This window comes from Scylla paramamosain, chromosome 19 (genome assembly GCF_035594125.1).
Source record: "Scylla paramamosain isolate STU-SP2022 chromosome 19, ASM3559412v1, whole genome shotgun sequence".
NCBI lineage: Eukaryota > Metazoa > Arthropoda > Malacostraca > Decapoda > Portunidae > Scylla > Scylla paramamosain.
The window spans coordinates 14651299-14668641 of NC_087169.1; the positions used below are offsets into that span (position 1 = coordinate 14651299).

Below are 17343 nucleotides of genomic sequence, written 5' to 3' on the forward strand. Positions count from 1 at the left end.
ATTTACAGAGCGTTACATCCCCAGCACTCAGGCTATCTTCACCTTTACCTGTTCTCACCTATTTCACTTGCATAGGATTACGTATTCTTTTATGTGTTATATCACTAACTCCCGCTGTTTCCGTACCATCACGAGCTTGTCTCCCTTTGTTCAGGACTGTTTTCATTAATTCTGTCCCACATGTTGCAATAATTCCATCATCAAAGCTTAAGCTATGCTCGCCTTTACTTACTGCCACGCGCCACCTACACAGGCTCACTTTCGTAACAAGCCAGTGTTCCCCTTATATAAAAAGAAATAATTGTTGGTGTTATGCCCTCACAATTCAAAGTTACATCCTCAAAGCTTAAAGTATGCTCATTATCTCACCCACACGGACTCACTTTTGTCACCCAACTGTACATAACTATGAGTTCGACTTTTAATGCTTCCGTTCCTTACATCTTCATTAATCAAGCTGTCCTCACTTTTACCTATTGTCTTTTGTCTCCCCTGCATAAGACTCACTTTAATGACATTACGTATCATGACCACAAAAAAATAAACTATACTGAAATAAAAAGGGATCAAAGAAAATACTGAAATTATTAAATGTAGCGGACGGTTTCTGAAAATAAAAATTAATCTCATGCCCTTTTTTACAGGCGGCCCGGTGCTCCTGTGTCCATAATACCTGCGGAGACAAATGCGACTCGTGTTGTCCCCTTTACAACCAGCAGCCGTGGCGAGCCGGGAACTTCAGTGACGGCGGGGCGTGCGAGCAGTGCCAGTGTTACGGCCACGCCACCGCCTGCACCTATGACGCCGAAGTGGCCAAGAAGCGACTCTCTCTCAATATCAGGTACGAGGTTGGGTACTTTACCGTTTTCTTTCTTTTCGTTTTCTTTTTTTTTTTTTTTTCCCTCTCTCCGTTTTTTTCGTGTTAGTATGCTTTTCTATTGATTTATTGATTTATTTTGTTATAGTTCTTTCTCTTCTTTCGTTTTCTTGATATTTTTTTTCTCTTCCTTCTTTTTTTCCGATATTTGGCAGGTTATCATTTCTCTTTCTCGACATTAGGTGCGAGGTTTAAATGTTCATCCTAACCTGCTTTGTTTCGATTTCTTTCTCCTTTTTTTTTCGATTTTCCCTGTGTTAGTATTTTTTTTTCTTTTTTAGTTCTCCTCTCTCCTGTTTTTTTTTTTCTTTTCGTTTTCTTTTATTTCTTTTCTCTTTCATTTCCATTCTTCTTTTCTCTCTCTCTCTCTCTCTCTCTCTCTCTCTCTCTCTCTCTCTCTCTCTCTCTCTCTCTCTGTTACAGCATATTTATGTATAGTATACGGTATAGTATATTATGTATTTTTGTTTTTCCTTCTCCCTTTTATTTTAGTTCTCCTTCCGCTCTCCTGTTTATTAATAGTTTTCTTTTCATTCTTTTCCTCTTTAGTATTGTTTTAGTTTTCCTTTTTCCTTTCTATTAACCTTTGCCTTCATTCTTTATTTCTCGTCAGTTTTATCTCCTTTTTCTTTTTCATTTCCTTCTTGCAACTCAACGTGTATTTTCAAATATTTTGCACCTAAGTTTTTTCTTGTTCGATGACACATTTTTATTTTTATTTTATTTTTTCATGTACACTTTCTTTTAAGTCATTTTTTTTTTTTAGATCTTACTCTTTTCTCCCGTATTTTTTTCCTCTTCTTCCTTTCTAATTAACGTTACTTTTCCTTCAGGGGAGAGTACGAAGGCGGGGGCGTGTGCGTAGGCTGCCGCGACAATACTGAAGGATATAATTGTGAGAAGTGTGCACCAGGCTTCTTTAGACCCCAGGTTCGTGTGTGTGTGTGTGTGTGTGTGTGTGTGTGTGTGTGTGTGTGTGGGTGTGGTATGTAACATTTAAACGTATGATGTATGCTCAAAAATGTGTAATCTTGTCTTGTTTTTTTCTCTAGGTGGTTTTTTTTCTGTTTTGACTTAATGTGGACAAAGTTGAACTGTTTTTTATGCATTTTTATCTAATGTGTATATGTAATTTTGTCAAGGCATTACTAATGGTACCGTGTGTGTGTGTGTGCGTGCGTGCTACACGTTTGTCAGTCTCGTAGCAGCCAGCCGTTCCACGGTGGGAGGAGCAGAACCTCAGAGCTCTTACTGACCGACCTTCGGGATCATTTATAGGACCAAGACCACTCACACACCACGCACCGGCACAGCAAGGTCACAACCCTTCGGCTTTTATTCCACAAAGTACCTACTCGCTGCTCGTTATCAGGGGAAGCACATTAATTAAGAGGTTCGCCCGTCTGGCTCTCCGCTCCCGAGACTCAGTCTCAAGCCTCCTTCGTGGTGAAATGAATGTGCTAACCAGTAAAAAATGTGTGTGTGTGTTGGCGGAGAGGGAAGGTGCAGCTTAAGTATACGATAACTGGAGTGTGCTGGATATAGACTCACAGAGGAAACGTAAATATCTTCCGGAGAAAAAAAATCGTTCTTTTGATGAAGATTTACGAAATAGTAAGTGAACACTAGCTAAATGACCTTTGACGTATAAAACTGTCCCCAACTAAGAAAAAAAATTAACTTAACCTGAGCAATGTAATAGGGGCATATGCAGTAAGTAGACATCACGGATACAGTACACCACTACAAACACGGCGAGAGTAAACAAGGAGGGGGAAAGATTGGATTGCATTCTGAATAGTTTTGGCGTTCCACTACTTCAACAGGCTGTAATGGAAATTTTTATTCATTCATATATTCATCTATTTATATTTTATTTTTCATTTATTTATTTATTATGTTTTCGAGCGCGTTTTCCTAAATGGAGTTGCAATATAACAAGGATTCTGCTTCATCAGTAAGGGAAAAGACTCCCATGAGAACCTGACTAATCATATGTGGCCTTTGAGGATAGTTCCTTGAGTCCAAAGAGTCTCAAAATACGAGCCTAAGGTGAGATGACTGGCTGAGGAAGAACCGGTGCTACTTTGGCTTGTTATCTACCTGTCATGAACCTTCTTTGGTATGCGATCTGCACTTTAAATTGCGATCTACGTGTTATGAATTTATTTTTGTGTGCAATCTACACTTTACATCGTGATCTATAACAAGAAAAGTTGTACTTATCAAGAGAGAGAAAATGTCTGGTTAGAGTCTGAAGCATGAGTGGAATATCTGTTCTAGTGTCGAGGTTCAAAGAAGAGTCCGTAAGACACTTCACCCAATTATTCAGAGAGAAATCCCTGGCCTCTATTTAGCATTTTCAGCTGCTGTTCATCGCTAGAATATGAATAAAAAAATTTTTCTTAATATTTTAATTACACTTTCTCTATGCTATATATCAGTGTAGATACTTTTCCTTGCAGATAACAAGCCAAAGTACGGTTTAAATATTTTTTCCTGTAGATAACAAGCCAAAATAGCACCAGAAGTACCTCCATTATACTTATCCTCTGTTCCTTTTTCCTTCCGACACAGAAGCAATCTCACTTTTTCTGTTTTTTATTATTATTATTATTATTATTATTATTATTATTATTATTATTATTATTATTTAGGTTGCATCACACCCTCGGCACTCCGGCTATCCTCACTTTTACCATTTCCCACCTCCATCATACCTACCACAGTCAGAGAAAATAACATTGGTCTCACGCGTGCCTGACAGGGTGTGACTCCCGATGCGGCCCGCCCCTGCCAGCCGTGTGCCTGCCCGGGTCCTGGCACCACCGGGGAGTGTGTGCGTGACGACAAACAGATCAACCTCGGCCTCTTCCCTGGCGCCTGCATCTGTAAACAAGGATTCCACGTGAGTAAATAGTAGATGATTTAAAGTCATAGTTTATATCTACCAGTTTGTTTACCCGTCCATCTATCTATCAATTTATATATTATCTGTAAGTCGCGGTTCCAGGTGAGTACTAAATGAGTGTGTATGAGGCAGGTATTGCTTTGGAGTTAGCGGTGACATAATTTGAAGACAATCATTTCATTATGTTAACTTTTGAATTGCGTTGTGCATTTCATTGTAGTTTGACTCGCAATTGAGTGTGCACTAGTTGATTTCTAGTCAGTCTTTATATCCACGTGTTTATTTATCCATCTGTCTACGTACCTGTCTATGTATCTATCCTTCTTTCCATCTATCTATCTGTCTGTCTGTCTGGATGGATGGATGGCTGTCTATCTATCTATCTATCTATCTATCTATCTATCTATCTATCTATCTATCTATCTATCTATCTATCTATCTATCTACCTACCTACCTACCTACCTACCTATTTTTCTATCTCTCTCTTTCTCTATCTTTATATCTATCTATCTGTCTTTCCATCTATCAATTTATCTACTACCTATTTATCTATCTCTCTATCTGTCCGTCTGTTTGCAGGGGCCACGTTGTGACCGCTGTGAGAAGGGATACCGCCGCTTCCCAGCCTGTGAGCCCTGCCCCTGTGACCGTGCTGGCTCCAAAGGCGACGAGTGTGAGGGGGACTGCGAGTGTAAGGTGAGAGAGAGAGAGAGAGAGAGAGAGAGAGAGAGAGAGAGAGAGAGAGAGAGAGAGAGAGAGAGAGAGAGAGAGATTATTCTTTTCTTCTTTCCTTTTCTTCCATTCCCTTTTCCTCCCCCACCACAAATTCTTCTCCTTTTCCTATTACCCGAAGACTGAATAGTATGAGAGAGAGAGAGAGAGAGAGAGAGAGAGAGAGAGAGAGAGAGAGAGAGAGAGAGAGAGAATAATTTGGCTTTTAAACATTTTTTACTCTCGCGCATTGTCATTAGTTCCTAGAAAAAAAATCATTGGAAGCATGGAATGGAACATGTGTTTTTACTCATGAGGATTTTTTATCTTTTCCAATGTAAAAAAAGAAGAGAAAAGAAAAAAAGAAAGGAATAAAAAAGGAGAATCAGAATCGTGGAATACATAGTCGTCCTAATTAATATTTACATACATGAGCAGTGTCACCACACGCGTCAAGCTTCATCAACGGGGTCACAAAAGAGACAATTTTTAAGCATTTTTCTTTACACGAGTCTGTTTTGTTCACATCATTATAAATCATATACTTTCTAGCACTTTTTATCCTGAAAAAAATATGTATAATACGACTATTAACGAAACGCAGTTGTCAGAGTATTAAGTGAAATAAAGCGTAGATGTTGAGCGGAGCACTCGAAGTTTCACGTGCACGTCTCGCTCTGAGCTCTCCAACTCCCACATGGAAAAGGATACCGGGAACACAGTGCAGATGAAGGAAGTATTTTACTTTTGTTTGATGTTGTATAACTCTAGATATTCTTTTATTAGTGTTCAGCTGTGGATAAGGTTATGTGCTACTGGTACAGCAGGTAAAGGTTAAAGGAGATATGGTGGTGGTGGTGGTATGTGGGCTGCAAAACGTGGTAATGGTGGCGGTGTGCTGAGCTGCCGGCCTGGGGTTGGTGCCGTGGTTTTCCTTGTTGCTAGGGCCGCGATAGACGTTGTGCCCTTTCGATGGGAGGGAATTAGGTACATGCAAAGCTAATTTTCACATTTTTTTTGGTGGTTAGGTTAGAAATTCGTCCTGTAGGGAGATAGGATACTTAAGAACCGGGAATGGGTATACCTGTCTCACCGGGTAAATCCTTTCATTCTGAATATTTTCATCCCCATACTTATGCATCGGAAAATTTATTATAACGCTGCCAGCGATTTTCTTTTTAACTCGTTTCCGGTGGTTTCCTGCAGGATAATGTGGTGGGGCCGCGATGTGACACCTGTGCCCCCGGCCATTTCCACCTGGACGCCCGTAACCCGGTGGGCTGCACTCCCTGCTACTGCAATGGCGCCACCACTGTGTGCGAAGCGGCCAAGCTGGCGGTGTACACTGTAGGTGGATTTGATACAATCTTCCCTTTTGATCTTATGTGATTTTTTTCTGTGATTGGCTATAGTTTTTATTATAGTTGTGATATAGTATACTTTTTGTACTTGATATCAATGAATAGAGATGATAACCTTATTCTTTTGTTACGTACTAGTTAACAAAATCTTGGACAGCACATTCAACTCAGATCTAATAGTTTCCACATCACCAAAGATTTGATAGTCATGTGAATGCCTAATTGAATTTTATGGATACTAATGTTTCTTGAAATTCCAAAACCACATTTCCAAGTAAACTTACATGGTTACCTAAATCTTGCAATGACTGATGTTCAGCACTCATCCTTCTCTCAGGTGCTGGAGCACGCTGACTGGCACGTGACAGATCTGCTGCGGCGGCGTGTGGTGGCTGCTGTGCATGAGCAGACGGACGTTAGGATTGCTCATGATGAAATGTCCCGCTTCTACTCCTACTACTGGTTGGCGCCACAGCAGTACCTTGGCTCCAGGTGAGTGCTGCTCCACTGAGTTGGGTGGCTGAGATACAGGCTTCTCTCAGACTGCCCACTGTGACGTTTGTATTGTGTATAACTGCTGATCTCTTAAATGAGAATTTTGCTTCCTGTTTCTGAATGTTTTACCTTTTAAGAATTTATTACTTGTTTGTATATTTAATTTGCTGAAATATATCATCTGCAAATTTTTCCTGGTGGTACAGACAAGATTTTTGTAAGTTATTTTCAGATTGCCTTTGTTGAGTTGAATACAGTGGTTTCCTTCACATTTGTGTCATTAATGTGAGAAACTCATGTTTTTTCCCAACTCTGAAATGACACATCTTATTTGTCCTCTCACCCAGAATGACCTCCTATGGCCAGACTCTGAAGGTCAAGGTGGCATGGGTCAAGCTTCGTGGAGACACCTCAGGCCAGCCCACCCGCTGCCCTGATGTCATTATTGAGGTGGGCAGGGAAGGAAAATCATGGAACACTTATTTACACATAAATTCTTTATTTGCATTATGTTTCTGTTGATTCATTTTCCATATGTTGTTTAATGAGAAGTTAAAATTTTATCTTTTCTTTTATATAAATATTCATTTTAAAGACTGGACCACAAGTATCTCTGAGGAATCCCCAGAGAGCACAAGGAGCTACAAGATGTTGAATGAAAACAAATGAACACAAAAGCATTTCATGGAGTTTTCAGGAGTGCACTCCCTTCATGGATTGGGTTGTGTGTTTTTGGTAGCTTTCTCAATACCTTCCATCTCATGGCAGCTACAGCATGACACACACAGCTGGTAACTGAATTGATTTCCAGGGAGCCGGATACCGCATTGCTTATGGAGACAACACATACAAGAGAGGCAAGTCCGTCACGCTGGAGATTCCTCTCTACGAACACGGCTGGTTCCACTTCCCCAAGGTGAGAAACTGGCTTGCAAATGACAGAAAATTATATCATCACCATTTTATTTTATCCCCTTATTTTTCCATGTGGGATTGGACAACTCATGAGTCTCACTTTTTGAGGTTATTTATGATCTCTTTCCTGTTCATCCTCCTCATGTCTCCCTACGCATACACACCAGACTATCTGTAGGTTTACTGCTGGTCTCCTTTCCACCACTTTTAAAATTCTGTTATTGAGGAATGGACTTAAAAGACTTCTTGGCTAATGGTATGAAAAGACTCCTCAGCAGAGATGCATCAAAGACACAGCTTAGTTGATATATAGTGCAGTGTATAGATATTAGATAAAGTGTTATATGGCTCACTACTTTTTGTATGGTGTAGGTGTAAGTAGATGTGAATGTCAAATACTGCTGCCCAGAAATCTTGTGACTGGTGTTGTAGCCTTACATCCATCACCAAGCAAACCCATTCACTTTTATTGTCTTCCTGAAATCATCTGTTAATTGTAATCCTGTATAGCAAAAACATAAGAAGACTATAGAACTTAAAGGTCTTCTAATTAATCTCATGTATTTATTTGTTATTACTACTCCAGCACATACAAAGCCAATTATCTTTTAACCCTTTCACTGTGATATGCAACAGTTTACAGTGCTAGAAACAATGAAACCTATATAACCATTGACAAGAAAGAAAGAAAGAGGGTATTAAAAGCTTAAGTTTATCAATTTCTAGCCAGTGTAATGCCAGGAGATGGCTGTAGATCAAGAAAAAGTGTTTCAAAATGGTTAGGCCTTAAGGAAAAACATGCCAAATAGCAGGGAAAGTGTTAAGTTATTATCACTCTGACAATGTATGAATCAAATCCTTTACTGATGCTGCTTACCTGAGGAACATTATCAGCAATCACAGCTACCCGTCCTTAGAGGCATATGGTGTGTGGGTGTTGATTACTTGAATACTCCCACAGGATCTGTCAGACATTGGGCCAAGCACCAGGAGCAGGGATTACAAGGGCAGGGCAGTGACTCGCAGGGAGATGATGGAGATCCTGAGTTCCTTTGAGTCACTCATGATCAGAGCAAGATACCACACAGTCCAGATTGAAGGAATGTGAGTATCATCTGATGTAACACCACAGGAGTTATGTAAAGACTTTCTGTTGCATGTTTTGTGTTAAAATGTGGCTTTGTTGCATCTTTACAATATACAGTAACTCACAAGTTTGATGATGGTACTATAAATTAACTTCATCTGGTATTGATGAAAGGAATAATTTAAAATTGATAGTCTTTTCATGTAATTATTAATACTAAATTTAAGAAATGTATCCTGTAGTTATGGAAGCAGCAGTACAAGATTACATGAATATTGGCTAAGACTGATACATCACATAACTGAGATATCAGAAGTAGATTGCAATAAACAGAGTTCTTGCCACCCATGAAATATAAGTTACGTCTTTGGAAGAAAGTAATGCCACATGTCCCATTAGTCACAGCACATTTAAGTCAGTCATTGTGTCAATCAGTCTATCATTCCCTGGGAGAGTAAGAAAGTCTAATACCAGTGAACCTTCCCCAGACTGCATGACGTGATCCTGGAGTATGGAGCAGAGGGTCGAGCAACACTGGTCACCGGGGCAGTGGAGCGCTGCAGCTGTCCACCAGGTGAGGAATGAAGGAAAGCACACCACTTACCTTTCTTTCAGCTGCTGTCATGCATGAGTCACTTCTGGAGACTGAGAGGAATTCATGCTTTTGTGTTTTTATGTTGAGTGTGGCCAGCTGTGCTATCTCATAGTTCCTGTAGTGCAGAAGGGGGGTCCACAAGACTCCCTTTCCACTCGGAGCCGTCAGGTTAAGACTGTGAAGGATGTGTGTATGAGTGTGTGATACCTTGTCTGAGCTATTCCATTTTGGATTAACAGCTTATCTATAGATAGATAATGATTTTTGTGAAGCAGTTTTCCTATCTATATTTCTAACAAAAGTGACATCTGTTATCCTTTTTTCATGGCAGCTTTCATTGGCTCAAGCTGGCTCAGATGTGTACCTTAGGCCTGCCTTCTTCCTCTCCCCCTCCACATCTCCCTTCCCATCCCTTTTCCCCACTCCCATGTTTCTCTCTCTCTCTCTCTCTCTCTCTCTCTCTCTCTCTCTCTCTCTCTCTCTCTCTCTCTCTCTCTCTCTCTCCTCTCCTCTCTCTCTCCTCTCTCTCTCTCTCTCTCTCTCTCTCTCTCTCTCTCTCTCTCTCTCTCTCTCTCTCTCTCTCACTCTCCTCTCCTCTCCTCTCCTCTCTTCTCTTCTCTCTCTCTCTCTCTCTCTCTCTCTCTCTCTCTCTCTCTCTCTCTCTCTCTCTCTCTCTCTCTCTCTCTCTCTCTCTCTCTCTCTCTCTCTCTCTCTCTCTCTCTCTTTCTGGATGTTAAGTGTGGACATGTGTACACATTATGGTTGATGTGCACAACTGACAGAGCTCACCTATCTGTGTTCAGTATGCATTCTAAAGTTGAGTTCCCATGCCAGGCTACACTGGGCTGTCATGTGAAAGCTGTGAGCCGGGCTACAGGCGTGTCAACAACACAATCTTTGGGGGAGAGTGTCGCAAGTGTGACTGCAATGGTCATGTGGACTCCTGTGACCCCTACACTGGTGCCTGTGGGGTAGGTGGTCATTGGTTCTCTTAGCTCTTGCTGTTCTGGTGATCTTTGTCCTTGATGACCATAAAGAAAGATCATATTTATTTAGGAATTTTTTGAAAGTTCAAATCCTGTCACAATTTTGCAGATGTGTATTGAATTTATATTTTCCCATAAAAATCTTTGAAAACATTAATGAGAAGGTATTGTAAAATGCATTGAATTGGAATACTTCAAGAATATTGTACTTAGGCTCAATTTTTTAAGAAACACATCGACTCGCTCCTAAATCAAACATGAAATGAGGGAAGCTGCGAGAGGCCAGCAGTGCTACATGTGGCAATCCATTTATAAAGCAATACCATCCTTATTCACCAATTTATCCATAATCCACACATACTATATGCAGGTAAAGGAATAACAGAAGGAATTAATATATACCATTCCCAACCAGGAGTGTCAGCACAACACTGTTGGTCCACGCTGTGAACGCTGTGCTGCAGGCTTCTTTGGGGACCCTTCCCTGGGCACTCCTGATGCCTGCCAGGCCTGTGAGTGCCCCCTGCTCTCTGGGATCCAACCACTTCACCCCCAAGATGTATCCCTGACCTCGATCTTGGGGGATACAAGTGCAAGTGCCCAGCAGGTTACGTGGGTCCCAAGTGTGAGAGGTGAGAGTGGGTGATGTGGTTTGTAGTGTTGGTTCATCATATTTCAGTTTAACATCAAGCTTTCCTATAATCTTTTATGAGTTGGATGGTTGTGATGATGTGTCTAGCTGTCCTTATCATTGTTTCGTGTCAGTGCCCATTGCTGCCAGACCTCCTTTAACACATTGCTTTCATGGCTTCCTTGACCAGTCTCTTCCACTCTCAATAATTTCTCACCACTCAGTCCTCTCCTTGTCCCCAGATCATCTCAGTCTCTTTAATCTCAGTACTGCACTCAGTTTCATCAATCTACGCCTTTAGGTCACCTCTTCACTGGACACCCTACCTCTTCTTGCAATCCCAGGCATATATTCCAGTTTCAGCAAATCAACACATCTTCCAGCTTCTTCATCAGAGGCCATGTCTGAATCATGTAGCATTACTGATCTTAGACATGCTTCAAATGCTCTTCCTGATTCATTGGAATACTTTTGTCAGCATTGTCACTCTGATTTTTTCACTTCAGCATTGCTGTCTAGTGTCACCAAGGTAACAAAACTTTTCTTCTGTTATGTGGACCATTAACTATTGTCTCTGCTTCTTCCTCTGCTGGTGGCTCCCTCCACTGAATCTTCTTACACATGCTGGACAGCAGAAGTCTACCACTCTATTCAGGTTTTTTTATTTTTTTATTTTTGTCTCTGACATCTTTTATAGCTCCAGTTGTCACATTCTGTGCTGAGAATAAACTCACATTCTGCTTCCACACACTCGACAGGGGACACCTTCCAATTGTATGTTTTGCTCCATTTCTCTTACCTGTTACCAGCCTTTTTGTTACTTGCTCCCACATAATGTGCATTACATTGAGAGAACTGCCAGTCCATAGATAGAACAGTGAATGAATGTGAGGTGTAGCTCAAGGGATTTTGTTACTTTTAGTTTATAAGATCATTATTCTTAGTGAAAATTATGTACATAAATCTTTATTTTCTATGACAAGTTGCCACTGCATGTTTGAAAGAGTTAATATAGTAAATACAAAATGCATGCTTGAAAATGGTTACACTGTAACTTTTATCCTTCCAGGTGTGCTGAGGGATACTTTGGCAACCCCTTCCTGCCAGGAAATTACTGCCGCCCGTGTGAATGTAATGGAAACCTTGACTTGAGGGAGAAGGGCACGTGTGACTCCCAGACCGGTCAGTGCCTCAAGTGTACTGGAAACACTGCTGGCTGGCACTGTGAGCGCTGCAAGGAGAACTACTATGGGGATGCCAGCAGGTCAGCCTTTAGTGGGGCTCTAGTATACTTACTAGAATTTGATGAAGAGTTGTGCAAGTAAGGACCAATTAGTCACTAGTTTTTTAGTGATCATTAAGAAATCTTTTTATCATCCTATCCTGCAGGGGTCAGTGCCTTCCCTGTGGGTGCCATGGACGAGGCTCCCTCTCAGCTACTTGTGACCCCCAAACAGGACAGTGCCAGTGCCGCAACCTCTTCACAGGCAGACAGTGTGACCGCTGCAAGGTAAGTCCTGTGCTACTTCTATGTTATCGCATGCCTCACAGCGATGACATGAAAAGGATGGAAATCCTCCAGGCTGCTCTTGTTTTTTTGTATTTCCTAAACTTCTGTATCACAACTTGAAATAAAGCCAATGACTGCAGTGTGAATATACATGTATATACTGTGACCCCATCCAACCAGCCAGCTCCAGGTGGTGCCATTGTTAACATGTGGTTGGAATTTTACTCTCATAATCATGAAATCTCAGCCTTGATTCTTACTGTACATATTCACCTCATTGTTTGAGATGGATGGCTAGGTGTTTAATGTGTGTAATCTTATTGCTAAAATTCTGATATTAAGTATAATTAGGAATAAGCAAAATAGGAGCAGCTATTACAATAGTGTTTAGAAGTGTGTGCAATTCAGTCTTCATGTAATAATGTTAGAATGAAATGTATGCCAAATAGAGACAGATGGTGAATGAGATAAAACTGTACTTTTTCCTTCCTGCTGCTAGAGAGGTCATGGTGGAGTGACTGAGGGCTGTCCAAGGTGCAGTTGTGACCCTGAGGGATCCACCAGCCAGATCTGTGACCCCTTCACTGGCCAGTGTCCTTGCAAGTCAGGTCAGTTGATTAACATTATCTGATTACTGATATTTTATGTGACTGTTTGTGATGTGATCCATTTTTTAATATAATTTGCTTCTTTTACTGATCTTTGGCATGAAAGACACACTTGATTTTTTTCATATCTAATTTTTGTATGACATTATTTTCTTGAGGTGTAAAAAGAAAGATGTTACTTTGGAGATTTCCTTGTATATTTTCTTCTATTTTCCTTCAGGTGTGACAGGGAAGACTTGTTCCCAGTGCCTCTTGAACCACTATGGGTCCCTTGACACTGGATGCTCTCGTAAGTACCCAATTATACTTTTTTTTTTTTTTTTTTTACCCCTCTCACTTAACCTCTTCTCTTTTCCTCTCATTCCTTCATCTTGTATCTCTCTGCCCCACTTTGTTTACTCCTTTTCTCTCATTCCTTTCTCTTGTACCTTCCCTGTTTTTCTTGGATACTTTAACTGAACCTTCCATCCTTCAACCCACTCCAAAATATCCTTTGCTTCCACTCCACCAACTCCCATTCTTCCACTTCTCACCAAATAAAAACATCCATCATGCCTCCTTTTCATTCCTCCAGTTCATGTTTCTGTTCCCTTACTCTAGAATGCATGTCAGCCTGCCACCATTCTTCCCTCATCCCTCCTTCATCCTACCTTCATCCTTCCTCATCCTAGCCTTCCTTCACTCACTTCCCTGATCCTTCCCTCATTCTGCCCTCATCCTCCCCTCACTTATCCTCATTACCCTTCATCCTACCCTCATTTTTACCCTCATCCTACCCTCACTTCCTTCATCCTACCCTCACTCTTATCATCTCTCATTTTACCATCATCCTTCCTTCATTATCCCTCATCCTCTTACCCTTCCTAGCCTCATTACCCCTCACCACCATCTTGCCCTTGCCCCTCCTCTCCCTGCCACACCCTGCCACTCCCTGCCATTGTGCACCCCCCTCCCCCCATCATGTACTCCACCCTACGCCTTTATATTCTTGTCCATATAAGCTCTGCCTCAAGGCCTTGCATGTTTCCAGTGTTACGACTTGCATATCACTTCACTCCCCACCAGTTGTATTTCAAGATTCTTCCTCTGTTTCTCTTATCTCTGCATCTCCTGCTTCCATGTGTCTCCTTTTCGTCCTTTATCGCCACAAGACCAAATTTAGTTATCTCATTTTCTCCTTCCGCTCCTAAAATATCTTTCGCCATATTTTTCTTTATCTCCCTCCTCCTCCTCCTCCTTCTCTTCCATATTAGTTTGATCTGTACTTGGGTTTATTCCCCGTTGCATTATATTGTGGCAGCGGATTCGAGTATTTATGGTAAGTCCTCATCTTGGGTTTATTTTGGTCCCTTGTAGTACGTCGATAAGGAAAGTGCATCTATATTTTAGTTACCCTTTCGAACTCATCTCGCCCCGCCGTTTTCTCTTACGTCTTCCTCGCCCGGTTCCTTAAGGGCATTGACACGTAATGACACTATGGATGTTGCTTAATGTGGCGCGGGACAGCGAGAAGGAAAGCTTTCTGAGCCGCGAAATGTTACAACGGTGATACATTTGCGAGGCCAGGAGTTACGAGCAATTTTAAGAGCTTTTGAGGACACACTTACCCGATTTCTCGTTCAATTTACCGCCAGATCGTAAGTTTAAGCTTCGTTTCACTAAAAGGAATGTTTGGCGGAGGAAGAATAGTTTTGAAGTGCTTTTATGCGAAAGTTAAGTAGAGGAGGAGTAACATGCAATAAATAGATATAAACACTCGTGTATGGAATCAAAGTGCTTGTTTCACATAAAAGAGGTTTATTTGGGATGGAAGAGGAAAGGTATATCAAACAGCTGGTCACATGGGAACCTTATCAAGTATGGAATAAAAAAAATGTTCTTGTTCCACATAAGAGTTGATGAGAAAGAAGAAATATCAGTGTTACAATAATGAAAAAATAATGCGTACAACAAACATATGGTAAGAGAAAACCCCTTTTATCTTGTATGGGATGAGTGTTCGTTTCACATAATAGGAGAAGCTGATGAGCGGAGAAGAGACGTCAGTATTACAGTATGAAGAGAAACACGTATGGCAAGCAGTTGGTTACAGGGAACCCTTATCTCTTATGGAATTAAGGAAAGTGTTCTCTTCACATACACTTGATTGGAAAGAAGAAATATTAGTGTTACAATATGAAGAGTAATACAGCAAACAATAACAAACAGGAGAACCTTATACAATTTGAAGGTTAATACTTCTGGCAAACAACAGATTACGGGGCACCTTATCTCTTATGGAATGAAAGAGAGCGCGCAGTGTTACCTGGGAGGAGAGGTGTGAATGGGCGAGGTGTGGCGGCGCCTGTGTAGCGGGTGTCGCCTCGCGGGGCCTCACTTTGGCAGGGGCGGGGCGTCTAACCTGTTAATTGATTGCTGGAAGCTGGAGTGGCTTGATATATCACACCCATTCTCCTCCTCCTCCTCCTCCTCTCTCCTCCTCCTCCTCCTCCTCCTCCTCCTCCTCCTCCTCCTCCTCCTCCTCTCTCTATCTCGCTATCTTCTCTCTCTCTCTCTCTCTCTCTCTCTCTCTCTCTCTCTCTCTCTCTCTCTCTCTCTCTCTCTCTCTCTCTCTCTCTCTCTCTCTCTCTCTCTCTCTCTCTCTCTCTCTCTCTCTCTCTCTCTCTCTGCTCTCTGTCTTCCTATTTATGCATCTCTTCTTGAATTCTTTTCCTTTCTTGTTTTGGTTATGTCCTTCTGTCCTCCTGCTCTTCTCCTCCTTTGCCTTTCTCTCTTTATCCTTGTCCTGGTTCTTGTCTCAGTTTTCTCTTCTATTTTCTCTCCTCTCTCTGTCTCCCTATCTTCTTCTCCTCTCTGTCTTCCTATTTATGCATCTCTTCTTGAATTCTTTTCCTTTCTTGTTTTGGTTATGTCCTTCTGTCCTCCGCCTTTGTATGTCTTTCCTTTTTCTCTTGTCTGGCTTATTTTTTATAATTTTTTTTATTTACTTAAGCTTATCTCTCTTTCTTGTCTCTCCCTCCAGCTTCAGTCTTTCTCTTCCTCTCCTCTTCCTCTCCTCTTCCCCCACTCCTCTGCGTCTCTCCAAACATGGGTTCCACCTCTTGAATGGACCAGCCACTTAATGGTGACCAACCTCTCCGTCTGCTGATGAGCTCTCTCTCTCTCTCTCTCTCTCTCTCTCTCTCTCTCTCTCTCTCTCTCTCTCTCTCTCTCTCTCTCTCTCTCTCTCTCTCTCTCTCTCTCTCTCTCTCTCTCTCTCTGCTTTGGGAAGAGATACGCATTGGCATGACTGTGTAAGAGCCTCCTCCTCCTCCTCCTCCTCCTCCTCCTCCTCCTCCTCCTCCTCCTCCTCCTCCTCCTCCTCCTCCTCCTCCTCCTACTCCTCCTCCTATTCAGTGTGTTTCTGTCATCCCAAACAATTTCAATCTTCCTTCTTATTTTCACACTTTCTTTCAATCCTTTCACTTTCAAAGGAATTTGATATTATTTTCTTGTATATTTTTTACCTCAACCCTTCCTTCCTTCCTTCCATCCATCCATCCTCTTCCTTCTCCTCCTCCTCCTCCTCCTCCTCCTCCTCTTCCGGTAAGTTAGGCATTCCTCCGTGCATGTACGAGTATGTTTTCTCAACTCCTCCTCCTCCTCCTCCTCCTCCTCCTCCTCCTCCTCCTCCGTGCATTACGTCAGGTTGGTAATGAGCCGCGTGCGTGAGAAGGAAGATTGAGTTCGATGTACGGAGCATGTAAGCACTAATAGAAAGCTCTCTCTCTCTCTCTCTCTCTCTCTCTCTCTCTCTCTCTCTCTCTCTCTCTCTCTCTCTCTCTCCTGCCCATCTCTCCTTTCATTGCCTCTTTAACTTCACTCCTCGCCTCTCTTCCACACATGCTTCCGTTTCCTTCTTCTCTTCCTCCTTCCTCGTTCCTCTGTCTACCCTCTTTCCTCTCCTCTCTCCTCCTTTCCTCTCCTCTCTTACTCCCTTCCGTTTCCTCCTCCTCCTTCGCCTTCCTCGTTCCTCTGTCTCTCTTCTTCTTCTCGCCTCTTTTTGTTTAATCATTCCCTTCCGTTTTCTTCTTTTTCGTCTTTCTCGTTTCTGTAATTTATGATCTTTCTGACTTTTCTTTTATTTCCTCCTTTCTTTTTTTTTTTATCTATTGCTTCCATTTGTCTCTATTTTATGTCTTATTCTTTGTTTTCCATGTTTCTATAATGTTGTAGTCTTTTTTCTTATCTTATCCTCCTTCCTTTCTTCATTTTCTTCCGTTTTCTTTGTTCCTTTCTTCTTTAAACTATTTTTTTCCTCTTTTTATCCTACTATTTTTTTTTCTTCCGTCTTCATTTTGCTTCTTTTTATCTTCCCTTTTCCTTTCTTACGTTCTGACGTTCTTCCTTCCGTTATTTCTTTCCTCACTTCAAATGCTAATAATTTTTGTTCTTGTCCTTCCTTCTTTCCCTCCTTCCTTCCTTCCTTCTTTCTTTTATTCCTTCCTTCCTTTCTTTTTACTCCTTTCTTCCTATCTCCCTCCTTTGCTACTGTGAGTGCGTACCCCATTTATCCCCTTCCTTCCTTCTTTCTTTCCTTCTCTCCCTCCCTTCCTTCCTTCCCTCCTTCTTTCTCTCCTTCCCTCCTTCCTTCTTCCTTCTCTTCCTGCCACCGT

At 41.6% G+C, this 17343-nt stretch overlaps 2 protein-coding genes across 4 annotated transcripts in view; both read left to right on the top strand.

Annotated features, from left to right (window-relative positions):
- Positions 1-312: 312 nt before the first annotated feature.
- LOC135109486 (laminin subunit alpha lam-3-like) overlaps positions 313-17343 on the top strand; it is a 23865-nt gene continuing 6834 nt past the window's right edge. Inside the window, exons 1-18 of the mRNA XM_064020865.1 lie at positions 313-351; positions 645-841; positions 1711-1807; positions 3645-3785; positions 4369-4485; positions 5707-5847; positions 6199-6353; positions 6704-6806; positions 7168-7272; positions 8233-8375; positions 8847-8932; positions 9788-9924; positions 10355-10571; positions 10915-10972; positions 11640-11834; positions 11960-12080; positions 12580-12688; positions 12909-12977. Coding sequence (XP_063876935.1) covers positions 313-351; positions 645-841; positions 1711-1807; positions 3645-3785; positions 4369-4485; positions 5707-5847; positions 6199-6353; positions 6704-6806; positions 7168-7272; positions 8233-8375; positions 8847-8932; positions 9788-9924; positions 10355-10571; positions 10915-10972; positions 11640-11834; positions 11960-12080; positions 12580-12688; positions 12909-12977 — 2230 coding nt within the window. The remainder of the gene's footprint in view (positions 352-644; positions 842-1710; positions 1808-3644; positions 3786-4368; positions 4486-5706; positions 5848-6198; positions 6354-6703; positions 6807-7167; positions 7273-8232; positions 8376-8846; positions 8933-9787; positions 9925-10354; positions 10572-10914; positions 10973-11639; positions 11835-11959; positions 12081-12579; positions 12689-12908; positions 12978-17343) is intronic.
- LOC135109688 (laminin subunit alpha-1-like) overlaps positions 11718-17343 on the top strand; it is a 70344-nt gene continuing 64718 nt past the window's right edge. For all 3 annotated transcript variants that reach the window (XM_064021239.1, XM_064021240.1, XM_064021242.1), the window contains exons 1-4: positions 11718-11834; positions 11960-12080; positions 12580-12688; positions 12909-12977. The gene's annotated coding sequence lies outside the window, so the exon portion shown is untranslated. The remainder of the gene's footprint in view (positions 11835-11959; positions 12081-12579; positions 12689-12908; positions 12978-17343) is intronic.